The sequence below is a fragment of the Micromys minutus genome, assembly GCF_963924665.1.
Source record: "Micromys minutus genome assembly, chromosome: 22".
NCBI lineage: Eukaryota > Metazoa > Chordata > Mammalia > Rodentia > Muridae > Micromys > Micromys minutus.
Window position 1 is genome coordinate 2501267 of NC_137957.1, and position 19290 is coordinate 2520556.

The 19290-nt window shown below is 36.5% G+C and overlaps 1 protein-coding gene across 1 annotated transcript in view; it reads left to right on the forward strand.

The window, feature by feature from the left end:
* The window catches only part of LOC308434858 (vomeronasal type-2 receptor 116-like), a gene marked incomplete at both ends in the record, with an annotated part of 49205 nt that overhangs the window by 19749 nt on the left and 10166 nt on the right, over positions 1-19290 (forward strand). The window contains 2 exons of the mRNA XM_080935311.1: positions 7626-7853; positions 8989-9112. Coding sequence (XP_080791437.1) covers positions 7626-7853; positions 8989-9112 — 352 coding nt within the window. The remainder of the gene's footprint in view (positions 1-7625; positions 7854-8988; positions 9113-19290) is intronic.

Sequence of the window (19290 nt, forward strand, 5' to 3'; positions counted from 1 at the left end):
ATCCAAATTTTGCTTCAGGTGTGATGGAAAATTCAGTACTAGCTGTAGTGAAAAAAACTGTGTTCTGATGATGCCAAGTAGCCTGGGTTTCTGTTGCTTATGTTCTTGAGATTTCATCTTTCCATCTGGTTGTCTTTAGTGCTAACTACCCTAGCTATCTCTGACTGTAACCCATCTTTCTTGAGATTATGATTGTTTCAGAATTTCTCAGAGTCAAGGTGTCTCTATGATCCAGTGACTCTGGGGTCAGGTAATCCTTGGATCCTGAGTGTGTTAGAGCTCCTGGTAGTCAAACTGTCTCTGAGATACTAGATGTGTTTGATCTCCTGAAAGTCGAGTTTCCACTGTGATACTAATGATGTCGAGCACTTCCTCAGATGCTTCTCAGCCATTCAATATTCCTCAAATGAGAACTTTTTGTTTATTTCTATACCCCATTTTTTAATAGGGTTGTTTGATTCTCTGGTGTCTAGCTTCTTGAGTTCTTTGTATATCTTAGATATTAGGCCTCTTTCTGATGTGGGGTTGGGAAAGATCTTCTACCACTCTGTTGGCTGCCATTTTGTTTTCTTGACATTGTCTTTAGCCTTACAGAAACTTTGCAATCTCATTAAGTCCCATTTGTCAATCTTTGACCTTAGAGCACGCGCCATTGGTGTTCTGTTCAGGAAATTTTCTCCTGTGCCTATGTGTTATAAGGTTTTCTCTACTTTGTCATCTAATACTTTCAGTGTACCTTGTTTAATGTGGAGATCTTTGATCCACTTGCACTTAAGCTTTGTACAAGGAGATAAGAAAGGGTCTATTTTCATTCTTCTGCATGCTGAGTGCCAGTTGGACCAACACCATTTGTTGAATAGGCTGTCCTTTTTCCATTGAATTTTTATAACTCCTTTGTCAAAAATCAGGTGACCATATATGTGAGGGATCATTTCTGGATCTTCTATTCTATTCCATTTGTCCACGTGCCTATCTCTGTACAGTACCATGCAGTTTTTAGCACAATTGCCTTGTAATATAGCTTGAGATCAGGAATAGTGATTCCGCAGATGTTTATCTTGTTGTTGAGGATGGATTTCACTACTCTAGGTCTTTTGTTATTCCAGATGAAATTACACATTGCTCTTTCCAACTCAATGAAGAAGTGGGTTGGAATTCTGATGGGGATTGCATTGAATCTGTAGACTGCTTTTGGTAAGATGGCTATTTTTACAATGTTGATCCTTCCAATCTATGAGCATGGGAGATCTTTCCATTTTCTGAGATCTTCCTTGATTTCCTTCTTTAGAGTTTTGAAGTTCATGTCATACAGGTCCTTCACTTGCTTAGTTAGAGTCACACCAAGGTATTTCATATTTTTTGTGACTATTGTGAAGGGTATCTTTTCCCTAATTTCTTTCTCCACATGTTTGTCCTTTGAGTAGAGGAAGGCTACTTATTTGTTTGAATTAATTTTATATCCAGCCACTTTGCTGAACTTGTTTATCAGGTTTAGGAGTTCTCTGGTGGAATTTGTGGGGTCACTTAAGTATACTATCATGTCATCTGCGAATAGTGATGTTTTTACTTCTTCCTTTCCAATTTGTACCCCTTTGATTTCCTTTTGCTGTCTAATTGCTCCAGCCAGGACTTTCAGTACTATGTTGAATAGGTAGGGGGAGAGTGGGGAGCTTTGTGGAGTCCTTGATTTTAGTGGGATTGCTTCAAGTTTCTCGGCATTAAGTTTGATGTTGGCTGTTGGTTTGCTGTATATTGCTTTTATTATGTTTAAGTATGGGCCTTGGACTCCTGTTCTTTCCAAGGCTTTTAACATGAAAGGGTGTTGAATTTTGTCAAATGCTTTCTCAGCATCTAGTGAGATGACCATGTGGGTTTTTTTCTTTGAGTTTGTTTATATGGTGGATTACACTGATGGTTTTCCGTACATCAAACCATCCCTTCATCCCAGGGATGAAGCCTACTTGCTCATGGTGAATGATCATTTTGATGTGTTTTTTGATTCAGTTTGCAAGGTTTTTGTTGAGTATTTTTGCATCAATGTTCATAAGTGAGATTGGTCTGAAGTTCTCTTTCCTTATATGGTCTTTGTGTGGTTTAGGAACAAGGGTTATTATGGTCCCAAAAAATGAGTTAGGTAGTGTTCCATCTGACTATATTTTGTGGAGTAGTTTGGAGAGTATTGGTATTAGGTCTACAGTAAATGTGTGATAAAATTCTGCACTGAACCCATCTGGACCTGGGCTTTTTATTGATTGGGAGGTTTTTGATGTCTTCTTCTATTTCTTTAGGTGTTATGGTATTATTTAGATGGGTTACCTGGTCCTGGTTTAACTTTAGTATCTGGTATCTGTCTAGAAATTTATCCATTTCTTTGAGATTTTCCAGCTTTGCTGAGTATAGGCTTTTATAGTAGGATCTGATGATTTCTTCAATTTCCTCAGTTTCAGTTATTATTTCCCCACTTTCCTTTCTGATTTTGATAACTTGCATACACTCTTTTTTCCCTCTAGGTAGTCTGGCTAAGGGTTTATCAATCTTGTCAATTTTCTCAAAGAACCCGCTCTTGGTTTTGTTGATTTTTTTATGGTTCTTTTTGTTTCTACTTGGTTGATTGATTTTTGTTCTGAGTTTGATTATTTCCTGTCGTCTACTCCTCTTGGGTGTATCTGCTTCTTTTTGTTCTAGGGCTTTCAGCTGTGTTGTCAAGCAACTAGTGTAAGGTCTCCTCAGTTTCTTTTTGAAGGCACTCAGAACTATGAGTTTTCCTTTTAGTACTGCTTTCATTGAATCTCATTGATTTGGTTATGTTGTGCTTTCATTTTTATTAAATTCTAGAAAAATCCTTAATTTCTTTATTTCTCCTTTGACCATGGTATCATTAAGTTGAGCATTGTTCAGCTTCCATTTGTATGTGGGCTTTTTCTTGTCTTTGTTTTTATTAAAGACTAGCCTTATTTCATGGTGATCTGATAGGATCAATGTAAGTATTTCAATCATCTCATATCTGTTAAAGCTTGTTTTGGACCAGCTCTAGGGTCACTTTTTGAAAAGGTGCCATGAAGTGCTCAGAAGAAGGTATATTCTTTTTTTTTTTGGATTAAATGTTCTATAGATGTCTGTTATTTCCAATTGGTTCATAACCTCTGCTAGTTTTGCTGTGTCTCTGTTCAGTTTCTGCTTCCATGATCTGTTCATTGGTGAGAGTGGGAGGTTGAAGTCTCCCACTATTATTGTGTGTGGTGCAATGTATGTTTTGACCTTTTTGGTTTTTTTTTTTTTTTATGTGAGTGCACTTGTATTTGGAGCATAGATGTTCATGATTGTGAATTCATCATGATAGATTTTTCCTGTGATGAAAAAAATGTGTTCTTTCTTATCTTTTTTTTTGAAAACTTTTGGTTGAAAACCTATTTTATTTGATATTAGATTGGCTACTCCAGCTTGTTTCCGGAACCATATGCTTGGAAGGCTATTTCCAAGACTTTTACTCTGAGGTAGCATCTGTCATTGTTTCTGAGATGAGTTTCCTGTATGGAGCAAAATGCTGGATTCTGATTACATATTTTGACGATAATCTATGTCTCTTTATTGGGGAATTTATTTCTTTATTTTTTTTACAGACATGTCGTTATGCCCTTCCTGGTTTACCCTTCCACAGTTTCTTATCTCATTCCTTTTCTCCTGTCTCCAGAAGGATGACCCTCACCGATTGCCCTGCCAGGCCTCCTTTGGTGCTTCAAGCATTTTCAGGGCTAGGAATATCTTCTCCCACTGAGGACAGACTAGGCAGTCCTCTGTTGTTTATATGTCAGGGGCCTTGGACCAGCTCCTGTATGCTGCCTGGTTGGTGTTTCAGTGTCTGATAGATCTCAGGGGTCCTGGTTAGTTGAGATTACTGGTCTTTCTATGAGGTTTACCTCCTCCTCAGCTTCTTCCATCCTTCCTTTAATACAAACACAGGGTTTATTTTTTTACTTCAGTCCATTGGGGTTAGGTCTGTATGTCTCAGTCAGCTGCCTTTTGGGCCTCTCAGAGGACAGCCTTGCTAGGCTCCTGTCTATTAGTACACCATAGCATCAGTAAGTGTCATACTGTGGATTATCCCCTTAAGATGTATCCCAGATTGGGTCTGTCTCTGGACCTCTTTTAATTCAATCTCTTCTCATCTTCTGGAATAGTTTGCAGAGTATTGGTATTATATTATCAGTTAATGTCTGATAAAATTCTGCACTGAACCCATCTGGGCATGGGCTTTTTTTGGTTGGGAGGTTTGTGATGACATCTTCTATTTCTTTAGGTGTTATGGGATTATTTAGGTGGTTTACCTGGTCCTGGTTTAACTTTATTATTTTGTATCTGTCTAGGAATTCATCCATTTCTTCAAGATTTTCCATCTTCGTTGAGTATAGGCTTTTGTAGTAGGATCTGATTATTTCTTGAATTTCTTCAGTTTTAGTTGTTATTTCTCCACTTTTGTTTCTGATTTTGTTAATTTGGACACTCTCTCTTTGCCCTCTTGTTTGTCTGCCTAAGGGTTTATCATCTTTTTAATTTTCTCAAAGAACCAACTCTTGGCTTTGTTGATTCTTTGAATGGTTCTTTTTGCTTGTATTTGGTTAATTTCTGCCCTAAATTTGATTATTTCTTGCCGTCTACTCTTCTTGGGTGTATCTGCTTCCTTTTGTTCTAGAGCTTCAGTTGCTGGTGTATTCTCTCTCCAGTTTCTTTTTGGAAGCCCTCAGAGCTATGAGTTTTCCTCTCAGTAATGCTTTCATTGCATCCCATAGGTTTGGGTATGTCATGCTTTCATTTTCATTGAATTCTAGAAAATTCTTAATTTCTTTCTTTATTTCTTCTTTGACCCTGCTATTGTTTAAAAGAGCATTGTTCAGGTTCATGTGTATATGGGCTTTTTGTTGTCTTTGTTGTTATTAAAGACTAGCCTTAGAACATGAAGGTCTGAAAGGATGCATGGGAGTATTTCAATCTTCTTATATTAATTGAGGCTCATTCTGTGTCCAATTATATGGTCAATTTTGGAGAAGGTGCCACGAGGTGCTGAGAAGAAGTTGTATTCTTTTGTTTTAGGATGATATATTCTGTGGATATCTATTAATTCCAGTTGATTTATAGTTTCTGCTAGTACTACAGTGTCCTTGTTAAGTTTCTGTTTCCACGATCTGTCCATTGGTGAGAGTGGGGTATTAAAGTCTCCCACTATTATTGTGTGGGGTGAAATGTATTTTTTTGAGCTTTAGTAGGGTTTCTTTTAGGAATATGGGTGCTTTTGTGTTTGGAGCATATATGTTAAGGATTGAGAGTTCCTCCTGAGAGATTTCCCCTGTAATGAGTAAAAAGTGTCCTTCCTTATCTTTTTTGACCACCTTTTTTTTTTTGGAAATTTACTTTATTTGATATTAGATCAGCCACTCCAGCTTGCTTCTTGGGGCCATTTTCTTGGAAGTTTTTTTTTCCCAGCCTTTTACTCTTTAGTGTCTGTCTTTGTTTCTGAGATAAGTTTTCTGTATGCAGCAAAAGTGCTAGGTTTTGTTCATGTATCCAGTCTGATAGCCTGTATATTTTTATGGGGGAGTTGAGTCCATTTATGTTAATAGATATCAAGGAATAGTGTTTGCTGTTTCCTGCTATTATTGCTTTTGTAGGTTGAATTGTGCCTGTGTGTCTTCTTTTCGTTTTCTTGCTTAAAGGTTTTCTTGTTTTTACTACGATTTTGATCCCCTCATTGTATTGGGTTTTCCACCTACAATTTGTTGTAGTGCTGGGTTTGTAGTCAGATATTGTGTAAATTTAGTTTTGTCTTATAATATCTTAGTTTCTCCATATATGGTGATTGATAGTTTTGCTGGGTATAGCATCTTGGGCTGGCACTTGTGTTCTCTTAGTGTCTGCATGATGTCTGTCCAGGCTCTTCTAGCTTTCATAGTCTCTGTTGAGAAATCGTGTGTGATTCTGATTGTTCTGCCTTTATATGTTACCTGACCATTTTCCCTTAGTGCTTTTAGTATTCTTTCTTTCTTTGGGCACTTGGTGTTTTGACTATTATGTGTCGGGAGGAATTTCTTTTCTGATCCAACCAATTTGAGTTCTGTAGGCTTCTTTTATTCTCATGGTCATCTCATTCTTAAGGGTAGGGAAGTTTTCGTCCACGATTTTGTTGAAGATATTTACTGTGCCTCTTAGTTGATGTTCTTCGCCCTCTTCTATTCCTATTATCCTTAGGTTCGGTCTTCTTATTGTGTCCTGGATTTCCTGGACATTTTGTGTTAGGAGCTTTTTGGATTTTGCATCTTCTCTGACTGTTTTGTCTATGTTTTCAATGTTGTCTTTGGCTCCCGAGATTTTCTCTTCCATCTCTTGTAGTTTGTTGGAAATGCTTGCATTTGTGACTCCTGATTTCTTTTTTAGGTTTTCTACCTCTAGGGTTTTTTCTTTTAGTGTTTTTTTATTGTGTTCATTTCCATTTTAAATTCCTTCTTTCATTCCTTCATCTCTTTGGTTCTGTTTTCTTCTACTTCTTTGAGTTCTTTGAGTGTTTTTCTTGTTTCTTCTTTAAAAGCTTCTAAATCTTTATACTTTTTCTCCCGTTCTTGTTTAAGGATGTTTATCATCATCTTGAGGTAGGATTTCGGGTCTGAGTCTTCTTTTGGGGAGTGTTTGGCATTCTGCTGTTTGCTGTGTTGGGAGACCTGGGTTCTAGTGTTGCCAAGTTGTCTTGGTTTCTCTGGGGTACATTTTTTTGCTTTCCTCTTGCCATCTTGTTGTCAGTGATTGGTTCTCGCCTTTCCCTTGTACCTGGCCTGTGTCCCTTGATCTCAGCTGTTTTTGGAGTTGGATGGTCCGAGCGCCTGTTCTGCACCCAAAAACCACCAGCTAGGAACAGAGGGCCCAATGCCAGGTTCCTGGGTCCCTGGATCGAGCAGGGCAGGGGTGCACTCTCTGTGCCCTCGGCAGATATCTCTCTGCCCCCTGGCTAATCGGAACACCTTCTCACTAGGCCTGTGTCTCTACTCAGTAATTGTTTTATTGTTCCAATTATTCTCACTATATTTCATTTTTTGTGTTTTCATATGAAGTAGAAAATTGTCTTCTCTTGTCTGTGAAATACTCTTTAGTAATTTTTGTGGGATTGCATTGAATCTGAGGATTTATTTTGTTAGGATGGTCAGTTTTATTATGTTAACCCTACCCATAAATGAGCATGGAGGGTCTCTCCATTTTCTGAGGTATTCTTTGATTTATTTATTGAGAGACTTGAAGTTCTTGTCCTACAGACCTTTCACTTGTTTGGTTAGATTTTCTTTTTTTGCCCATTTATTTGAATAACTGAAGGCTATGGATTTGATTGAGTTCCTTTTACATCTATTCATTTTGCTGAAATTGTCTATCAGCTGTAGATGTCTTCTGGTAGAATTTTTGGGGTTAATTTTGTATCCCACCATATCATCTGCAAGTAGTGAGACCCTGACTTTTTTTCCTTTACCACTTTCTATTTCCCAGTCTTATTTGCAATTTAGTTATAACTCTATAAATTTTTATTTATAACTCTATATTTAGTTATAACTCTATAACTGCAACTTCATCACATGGTTTCAATTATCTTCTAGCTTCACCCTTTTCTGAAAAACATTCAAGTAAAAAATTCTGTTGGTGACCATGTGGTTCTGGACTGGAAAAAAAAGACAGATATAGAATATGATATTTCCAATGTTTGGAATTTCCCAACAGGCCTTTCACTATCAATAAAAGTGGGTATGTTTGTTCCAAGTGCTCCCAAGGGGAAACAACTTTCTATATCTGAACACATGATTAACTGGCCCATAGGATTTACCAAGGTTGGTGTGGTTCCTAATAAGTTATTTTTAAAAAGTAAATAATGTATAATTCTAGATCTAATTACTTTTGGTTGTATTTATCACTACCACAAATATATCAATAACTGCCAATATAAAGTCATTTACTGATTACTTATTCTGGTATTTTCAGTATTTTAAAATTATCTAATCATTTCACCATTTCAAAAAGCACATGAATTTGTCCTTTCTGATATTATTGTAACAAAACACCTGACAGGATGTTTATGATGACTTCCAGTGTCTTAGTTAAGTGTGAACTTGCCGTCCACAATTTGCTCTTAGCATGTTGTTTTGTTACAACAAAAGAAACCTTAAATAAGTCAACAAAATTATATAGTAACAGTCAAATTTCAAATGGCCTTTTTTTGAAGCCTTTGACAAAAAGTAACATAAAGGGAGTGTGTATCATTTTATACTTAATTGTCTTGTTCAGAAATGTAGGCAATAAAATTAATGTGAGGAAAGGAGGGTTCTGTTTCTAACACCACAGTGTGAGGGTGAAATCCATAGTGACCTAGAATAGTAACAGCAGTGTGTTAAAACACTAGGAAGATTTCATTCGAAATCTGGAATATGAGATTTATAGCTATTGCTGTCCAAACTTTTTTGATTTTCATTCAAATGCCAAATGTGACGGCACCTATGGTGTATAAGTCAGCAATATTTAGATAATGGAGTATAGGATATGCTTCTAAGAACAATCCAAAAACTTGTCTTATGGCAAATTTTATTCATATTGTTCTGATTGTGGAGATTGCAGACATAATGGAAAATAAATCATTTTAATTTTGGAGGTTGAAATTCAGGGATAGTATCATCCTAGAGCCCCATTGTACCCTCTTTACACATTTTGTCAGCATATCCCAACTTTACTCTTTGGTGTTCTACATTCGGACATCTTTACAGAACTTACAAAGTTTTATGATCTTGGGCCCAAGTGTAAAAGGATGCACTGTGTATATCATGCTACATGGAAACATGCAGCGATACAGCTACTACCTACTTTCTTAAGCATAAAACTTAGTTAATAATTGTTTTGTGTTATAAGACACACACTTTGCTTAGACATTAATAAGGAACTAAGCATTTTGTATCTTTATTAAATATTTTTCAGATTCCTCGGTCTGTATGCAGTGAAAGCTGTAGTCCTGGATTTAGAAAAGTTGTCCTGGAGAGCAAGCCTGCCTGTTGCTTTGACTGCACTCCTTGCTCAGAAAATGAGATTTCCAATGAAACAGGTGACTGACAAGACTTGCAGAGAATTTTTAACCCTTTTTACAGTGCTCTGACAAACCTATGATAAAGGGAAAAATTAGGCAAAGAACCACATGTCCATTCCTTTACTTCATTTCAACAATTTAATCCTGTATGTTCTCTTAAAATAACATGTATTAATGATTCACATTTTTGATATATTCCAGGTATTGTTGCATAAAGAGAACACTTCCTCACAGAAGAGAAAAATGATTGATTTTAGCATAGAATTTAAGTGATAATACTCTGAATATCAAATATTCATAATTTCGAAACCATATTTTAATCAATCACACATTAGAAATTGGACAATTTTAGCCTTATTAGCAAAGTTTCATCAGAGTCTTATTTCATTTAAATGACATTATGGGAATAGTTTCTCCCCCACTGGAATATTTTTCTCTATTTGGACAATATTTTTACTGCCAGATTTTCTTCATAAGAGTGTATACATAAGCAATTATAGGTTATACAATAATTTTAAGGTATTTTCAACAGCCTACAAGATATAATCCATAGTTTGTATAGTAGTTTATAAAGTAATTTACATTGTCTCATGAAGCACTGATGATTTAGAAATTTTATATTCCCATATCTACTAATGAAGTTAAAACTATAATTTTATAACTCCTGAAATTTTTAAAAATATAATTGCCACAACAATCGTGATATTCTCAAATTTATAGTATGTGATATTACTCATTAAATCATCAATGTTTATCTGTCAATAGTGTATTAACACACTCAGAACTATTAGAAACAAAAATGTAAATATAGAGAAAGGTCATTTATCATCCTTTGAAATGAGAAAAACTGGCTTCTTTATATCATCCTTAAGGTTTTTATTATTATTATGACATAGGATTTTTGGTCACAAGCTAGTTCTTTGGGTGTGTTATGGTGTCTAGTTCTTGTTGGGATGTGAGAACTGGGTTCTGATGGTGCCAAATGACATTGATTTTTGCTGCTTTTGTTTTGTGCTTTTCTTTCTCCCATCTGTTTATCTCTTGTGTTAACTAGCCTGGGAGTCTAGCACTGGAATAGGTCTCCTTGAAAGCAGGTAAAGTTGTGTGAACTGGATTCGAGCAGACCTCCTAAAAAGTAGAAAGTGCAGTCTCTGCTTATTGATGAAGCCTGTGTCCCCGGTCAGACAGGCCTCCTGTGTTCTTGTGTCCTGGTTTCTCTGGTTAGACAGGTCTCCTGTGTTCTTATGTCTTGGTGTCCCTGGTTAAGAAGGGCCAACTGGAAAACAAGCTGGCTTTGAGGTCCAGGGCCATGAATGTCAATCTGTGTTTTTGCTTATGACAGACCTGTTGCTAGACAGGTAGGCTGTAAGTTGGCATGTTGGGTTGGCATGCTGATCTGCCAAGGGTTCATATGTTGGTTGGGTAGATCACCTATATTTTATGGCTAATAACCATTTTAAGTCAGTGCAGACCATGCAGGTTCTTTTGGTCTGGGTTACCTCATTCAGGAAGCTATTCTCAAGTTCAATCCACTTCTCTACAAAATTTATGATGTCCTTGTATTTAATGGTTAAACAGTATTACCATGTGTAGATGTACCACCTATTCTTTATCCATTCCTCAGTTAAGTGACATTTAGGTTATTTACAAATTTTGGATATTAGAACAAATCTGATATGAACATAGCTGAACAAGTGTCATTGTCATATAAAAGGTTATTTTTTAAGTAGTGTCAGAGCTATGTCTTCAGGTAGAAACTACCAAATTGATTTCTAGTATGGTTGCACAACTTCACATTCCCAATAGTAATGGAGTAGTCTCTCCCTTGTTCCACAACCTCACCAGCATGCGCTATCCATTGATTTTTTTTTTTTTTTAAATCTTAGCCATTATGAGAGTTGTATGATGGAATCTTGGGGCCACTTTTATTTATACTTCCCTGAAGAGTATGTGCACTGAACGTTTTTTATTAATTGATATTTTATTTATTTGCATTTTAAATGTTGTCCCACTCCACTCTCTCCTCCACATTTTAAGTGCCTCTCAGTTATTTAAGACTTCTCTGTTGAGAATTATTTGTATAGCTTAGTACCCCATTTTAAAATTAGGTTATTTATTTGTTTTTGTTGATGGTGGTGGACTCTAACTTCTAAAGTTCTTTATATATTTGGTATATTAGAACTCTTTCATGTAGGGCTAGTGAAGTTCTTCTAGTCTGTAGCCTGTAATTTGTCCTATTAATAGTGTCCTTTGCCTTACAGAAGCATTTCAGTTCCATGAGGTCCATTTATCAGTTGCTGATTTAAAGTCTGGTCTGTGGAAATTCTGTTCAGAAAATTGTCTTATGTACCAAAGGGTTCAAGGCTAACTCCCACTTTCTCTTACCTAAGACTTAGTTTATCCAGTCTTATGTTGAGGTCTATGATAAATTTGGACTTGAGCTTTGTGCAGGTGATAAACATGGGTCTACTTGCATTCTTCTACATGTAAATACCCAGTTAGATCAGTTATAGAACATGCTTTCTTTTTTCTACAGTATGGTATTCTTCATCAAAAACAATTGTTCATAAGTATGTCGGTTTACTTCCGAGTCTTTGATTGTACATTAATCAACTTGTCTGTACAACTCTCTGCAGTTTTGTATTACTATTGCTCTGTAGTACAGCTTAAGATTGGGAATGGTAGTTTCTCAAGAAGTTTATTCATCGTTGAGGATTGTTTAAGCTATACTTGTTTTGTGTTTTAAAAAAATAAATAGAAAAGAATTACGCTTCATAGCTGTGCAGTCATGTGCAGGGGAAGTGAGTGTATGTGGGGAAATATGCTGAGGCATCTCTTGCTTCTAAGGGAATAGCCACATGACAGAATATTATAGTATAGAGTTTATTCAGGCAAGAGGAGGGGAATTGAGAAACAAAGAAAGGAATCGAGATAGATGGACAGACAGATAGACAGACAGATAGATACATAGATAGAGATGAGGTGTAGAGGATCAGAGGCAGGAAATTAACAAGTAAAGAGAGAGGGGAAAGGGGAATCTGGAGAGAGGGTGAGCGGGGGGGGGGGGAAATAAAGAACAAGAGAAAGAAGGAAAGAGAGATAGGAGAGGCCAAGCAACCCATTTTATAGTGAGTCAGGCACACCTGACTGTTGCCAGGAAACTATAGGGCAGAGACTTAGACAAACTGCTAATACTGGCCTTTTTGTTTTTCTATATGAATTGGAGAATGGCCCTTTCTAAAACTTTTCTTGGTCTTTGACAGAGATTGAAATGAAGCTATAGACTGCTTTAGTGAAATGGCCATTTTTATTATGTTAATTGTTCCATTCCATGAGCATGAGAAATTTTTTTTACACTTGATCGTAGCCAAAAGGCCGAGAAGCGATGAGAATTTTTTTTTATCTTCTGTTCTATTTTTAAATTTCTTTCTCCAGTAGTTTGAATTTCTGGTCATGTAGTTCTTTCACCTGCTTGGTTTGAGTTACATCAAGTTTTTTTTTTTTAATTATTTTTAGCTATGGTAAAGGGTATTGTTTAGTGGATGTCATTCTTAGCCCATTTATCATTGTATAAAAGAGGAATAATGATTTATTAGTTTTTGAACATTTATTTTTTATGGGATATGTTTTAATTATATTTCAAATGTTATCCTCTTTCTTGGGTTCTCCTTCATTAACTACATAATCCGTCCACCCTGCTCTGCTTCTATGAGGGTGCTCCTTGACCCCAACTTACTCCTGCCTGCCCTGAATTCCCCTACTCTGGGGCATTGAGCATTGGCAGGACCAAGGGCTTCCACTCCCATTGATGCAATATATGCAGCCGAAGACATCTGTCCATCCATGTGTACTTTTTGGATAGTAGTTTAGTCCCTAGGAGTGCTGGTTTATTAGTGTTAGTTCTTATGGGGCTGCTGTCTAATAATGTCTCTGTCTAGAACTTCCAGTACTATATTGAATAGTTAGGGAGAGAGTTGGCATACTTGTATACTCCCTGATTTTAGTGGGATTGCTTCAACTTTCTCTCCATTTAGTTTGATGTTGGTTACTGGTTTGCTGTATACTGTTTTTACTATGTTTAAGTTGGGCTTTGAATTCCTGATTTTTCTAAAACTTATCATAAAGGGGTGTTGAATTTTGTTAAATGCTTTCTCGTCATCTAATCAGATGATCATGTGTTTTTTTTTCTTTGAATTTTTTACATATTGGATCACACTGTTGGATTTCCATATATTGAACCATTGCTGCATCTCCTGGATGAAGCCTAATTGATCATGTTAGATGATCATTTTGATATGCTCTTAGATTTGGTTTGCAAGAATTTTATTGAGTATTTTTTCATCAATGTCTATGAGGGAAATTGGTCTTATGTTCTCTTTCTTTGTAGGGTCTTGTGTGGTTAAAGCATAAGTGTAATTATGGCTTCCAAGAAGGAATTGGGTAGTGTTCCTTCTGTTTCTATTTTGTTGAATAGTTTGGAGAGTATTGGTATTGGGTCTCCTATGAAGGTCTGACAGAATTCTGCACTAAACCCATCTGGTCCTGGGCTTTTTTTGTGGGGAGACTTTTGATTATTGCTTCTATTTCTTTAGGGGTTATGGGGCTGCTTATATGGTTTTTCTGATCCCAGTTTGACTTTTGTATTTGGTATCTGTCTAGAAAATAGTCTATTTCCAACAGATTTTCCAGTTTTGTTGAATAAAGGTTTATGTAGTAGGATTGATACTTTTCTAAATTTCCTCTGTTTCTGTTGTTATGTCTCCCCTTTCTTTTCTGATTTTGTTAATTTGAATACTGTCTTTGTGCCCTCTAGTTAATCTGGCTAAGGGTTTATCTATCTTGTTGATTTTCTCAAAGAATCAGCTCCTGGTTTTATTGATTATTTGTATAGTTCTTTCAGCTCTGAGTTTGATTATTTCCTGCTGCCTATTCCTGTTGGGTGTATTTGATTTTTCTTGTTCTAGAGCTTTCAGGTGTGCTCTCAAGCTCTTAGCATATACTCTCTTCAGTTTCTTTTTGGAGGCACTCAGAGCTATGAGTTTTTCTCTTAGCAAGGCTTTCATTGTATCCCTTAAGTTTGGATATCTTGTTCTTTCATTTTCATTAAATTTTTCATAAATTTCATAAAATGTTTAATTCTAAAAAGTCTTCATTTTCTTTCTTTCTTTATTTCTTGACAAAGTTATTGAGTGGAACATTGTTCAGCTTCTATGTGTACGTGGGCTTTCTGTTGTTTTTGTTGTTATTGAAGAGCAGTCTTAGTCTATGGTGATCCCACAGAATACATGGGATTATCTCAATCTTTTTGTATATGTTGAGGCCTGTTTTGTGATCAATTATATGGTCAATTTTTGAGAGGTATGTTAAGGTGCTGATAAGAAAGGGCAATCTTTTGTTTTAGGATGAGATGTTTTACAGATGTATGTTAAATCTATTTGGTTCATAACTTCTATTAGTTTCACTGAGTCTATGTTCAATTTCTGCTTCCATGATATGTCTATTGATAAGAGTGGGGTGTTGAAGTCTCCCACTTTTATTGTGTGTGGTGCAATATATGCTTTGAGCTTTAGGAGAGTTTCTTTTATGAATGTCGGTGCTCTTGCATTTGGAGCATAGGTGTTCAGAATTGAGAGTTCATCTTGATAGATTTTTTGATGATTAAAAAGTGTTCTCATCTTTATTAATAACATTTGGTTAAAAATCTACTTTTGATAAATATTGGAATGGCTACTCCAGCTTGGTTCTTGGAACCATTTGCTTGGAAAAAAATTTCCAGCCTTTTACTGTGAGGTAGTATCTGTATTTGTCACTGAGAAGTGTTTCTTGTATGCAGAAAAATGCTGGGTTCTTTTTATGTATCCAGTTTTTTTGTCTCCCTCTCTCTCTTCTTCTCCCTCTCCCTTCGGCTCTCCCTCCCTCCCTCCCTCCCTCCTTTCCTCCATCCTTTCCCCCCTCTGTGTGTGTGTGTTGTGGAATTGAGACCATTGATGTTAAGAGATATTAAGGAATATTGATTGTTGTTTCCTGATATTTTTGTTTTTAGTGATAGAATTATGTTTGTGTACCTATCTTCTTTTGAGTGTGTTACAAGGTTACTTTCTTGCTTTTCCTAGGGTGAAGTTTCTCTCAGTGTGTTGCAGATTTCCATTTCTTATTTTTTCCCTTTCTTTACACTGGGGAAGTTTCTTCTATGATTTTGTTGTTGAATATATTTACTGGACCTTTAATTTGGGCATCTTTGTTCTCTTCTACACATTCTCATTGTGTCCTAGATTTTCTGGATCTTTCGTGTTAGGAACTTTTTGCATTTCTGACTGTTGTGCCAATGTTTTCTATGGTATCTTCTGCACTTGATATTCTCTCTTCTATTTCTTGTATTCTGTTGGTGATGCTTGCATCTATGACTTATGATTTCTTTCCTGTGTGTCCTATCTCCAGGGTTGTGTCTTTTTGTGATTTATTTATTGTTTCTATTTTCATTTTTAGATCCTGGTTAGTTTTGTTGAATTCCTTCACCTATTTGGTTGTGTTTTCCTGTAGCTCTTTAAGGGATTTTTGTGTTTCTTCTTTAACAGCTTCTACTTGTTTACCTGTGTTCTCCTGTATTCCTTTATGTGATGCATTCATTTGCTTCTTAATGCCCTCTACTATCATCATGAGGTATGAATTTCCCCTGTGGAAACCCCCTATCTTATCCCACTTCCCCTGCCTCTATGAGAGTTTTCCTTCACCCACCCACTCCCTCCCACTTTTCCACCCTGGTATTCCCCTACACTGGGCATTGAGCCTCCACAGGGCCAAGGGTCTCTCCTCTTCTTGATGCCCAATAAGGCTATCCTCTGCTACATACATATGTGGCTGGAGCCATGGGTTCCTCCATGTATAATTTATTTGGTGGTTTAATCTCTGAAAGCTCTGGGGGTGGTCTGCTTGATTGATATTGTTGTTCTTCTTATGGGATTGAAAACCCCTTCAGCTTCTTCAGTTCTTTTTTTTTTTTTACTCCTCCTTTGGGGATGCCATTCTCAGTTCAGTGATTGTTTGAGAGCATCAGACTCTGTATTTGATAGGTTCTGTCAGAGCCTCACAGGAGACAGTTATATCAGGATCCTGTCATCATGCACTTTTTGGCATCTACAATATTGTCTGGGTTTGATTACTGAATATGGAATGAATCACTAGGCAGGGTAGTCTCTGGATGACCGTTCCTTGAGTCTCTGCTCTACACTTTGTCTCTGCATTTCCTTCTGTGAATATTTTGTTCCCCCTTTTAAGTAGGGCTGAAGCATCCACTCTCTTTGGTCTTTCATCTTCTTGAGCTTAATGTGGTCTATGGATTGTCCTTAAACAGAGAATTGGATACAAATAACTTGGTACAATTTACACAATGGAGTACTACTCAGCTATTAAAAAATAACTTCATGAAATTCTTAGGCAAGTTGGTGGAACTAGAAAATATTATCCTGAGTGATGTAACCCAGTCTTAAAAGAACAAACATGGTGTATACTCACTGATAAGTGAATATTAGCCCAAAAGCTCAGAATTCCCATGATACAATCCTTCTTTTTTATCTTATTGGGGAATTGAATCTGTTGAGACATATAAATAACAAGTGACTGTTATTTTATGTTATTTGAATGTTGTTGTTGTTGTTGATGATGATGATGATGATGATGATTGTGGTGGTGGTGGTGGTGGTGGTGGTGTGTGTGTGTGTGTGTGTGTGTGTGTGTGTGTGTATGTGTGTGTGTGTGTGTGTACTTTCCTTTATTTGTTGGCATGGAATTACAAATTTCCTGCATTTTTTGGATGCAGTTATTTTCTTTGGGTCTGAGGTTTTTTTTTTTTTTTTTTTTTTTTTTTTTTTTTTTTTTTTTTTTTTTTTTTTTTTGTATTTTCTGTAGAGCTGGATTTATGGATAGATCATTCTTGAACTTGGTTTTGTCTTGAAACATCTTGTTTTTATTTCATCTATAGTTATTGAAAGTTTTTCTGGGTATAGTAGTTTTTGTTGGCATCTGCAATTTATTTTTTGAGTTGCAAGATATCTGTGTAGACCCTTCCAGCATTTAGAGTCTCTGTCATGGAGTCAAGAGCAATTCTAATAGGTCTGCCTGGATATCTTTTTTTTTTTTTTTAAACGACTTTATTTTACAAAACAAAGATAAATGTAAAGATTTAAAAAATTTTTTTGCTTAAAATTATACATTTTTGTCAGTACTGTTTTTTTAGACATTAAAATAAATTTTACATAAAACCATGTGAATATGTTTTTTAGTCAGTACTTGATTTTTTCAAGGGCTTGACAGTATGCATTGAAAACGTACTAGTTGCAATAAGCGTAAAGTACATGCAAAACAAAACGCAACATGGGAATAGTCAAAGTCTTCTTGTTTTGTGAATATATGTATATTTTTTGTTTTCTTTATTTCTTGGACTTCATACAGTCTGTGAGTTGTTTCTGGGGGAGTGCAAGCCTCTGGGGTTAACATCCCACTATCAGTGACTGCATATTATGTCTGTTCTTTTGTGACTGGGTTATCTCACTCAGGATGATCTTCTCTAGATGCAGCCATTTTCTTAAGAATTTGGTTAAGTCATTGTTTCTGGTGGCTGAGTAGTATTCCATTGTGTATATGTACCACAATTTTTGTATCCATTCGTCTTCTGAAGGACATCTGGGTTCCTTCCAGCTTCTGGCTATTATAAATAGAGCCGCTATGAACATTGTGGTGCATATATCTTTGTTGTGTATTAAAGTGTCTCTGGGGTATATGCCCAGAAGTGGAATAGCTGGGTCTTCAGGTAGTACTATATCCAATTTTCTGAGGTATCGCCAGACAGATTTCCAGAGTGGTTGTATTAGCTTGCAACCCCACCAACAGTGGAGAAGTGTTCCTATTTCTCCGCAGCCTCGCCAGCATCTGCTGTCATCTGAGTTTTGGATCTTGGCCAATCTGACTGGTGTGAGGTGGAATCTTAGGGTTGTTTTGATTTGCATTTCCCTGATGGCTAAGGATGTCGAGCACTTCCTCAGATGTTTCTCAGCCATTCGGTGTTCCTCAACTGAAAATGATTTGTTTAGCTCTGTACCCCATTTTTTAATAGGGTTATTTGATTCTCTGGTGTCTAGCTTTTTGAGTTCCTTGTACACCTTGGATATTAGGCCTCTATCTGATGTGGTGTTGGTAAAGATCTTTTCACATTCTGTTGGTTGCCGTTTTGTTTTCTTGACGATGTCCTTAGCCTTACAGAAACTTTGCAATCTCATTAAGTCCCATTTGTTAATCTTTGACCTTAGAGCTTGAGCCATTGGTGTTTTGTTCAGGAAATTTTCTCCTGTGCCTATGTGTTCTAAGGTTTTCCCTACTTTCTCATCTAATAGTTCCAGTGTATCTGGTTTAATGTGGAGATCTTTAATCCACTTACACTTGAGCTTTGTACAAGGAGATAAGAACGGGTCTATTTTCATTCTTTTGCATGTTGAGTGCCAGTTGGACCAGCACCATTTGTTGAATAGGCTGTCCTTTTTCCATTGAATGTTTACTGCTCCTTTGTCAAAAATCAGGTGACCATATACATGAGGGCTCATTTCTGGATCTTCTATTCTATTCCATTGATCCACATGCCTATTTCTGTACCAGTACCATGCAGTTTTCAGCACAATTGCCTTGTAATATAGCTTGATGTCAGGGATAGTGATTCCCGCAGATGTTTTTTTGTTGTTGAGGATGGATTTCGCTATTCTAGGTCTTTTGTTATTCCATATGAAATTGCACATTGATCTTTCCAATTCCATGAAGAACTGGGTTGGAATTTTGATGGGAATTGCATTGAATCTGTAGATTGCTTTTGGTAGGATGGCCATTTTTAAGATGTTGATCTTTCCAATCCATGAGCATGGGAGATCTTTCCATTTTCTGAGATCCTCCTCAATTTCTTTCTTTAGAGGTTTGAAGTTCTTGTCATACAGGTCCTTCACTTCCTTAGTTAGAGTCACACCAAGGTATTTCATAGTTTTTGTAACGATTGTGAAGGGTACCTTTTCCCTAATTTCTTTCTCCACATGTTTGTCCTTTGAGTATAGGAAGGCTACTGATTTGTTTGAATTAATTTTGTATCCAGCCACTTTGCTGAACTTGTTTATCAGCTGTAAGAGTTCTCTGGTGGAATTTTGGGGTCACTCACGTACACT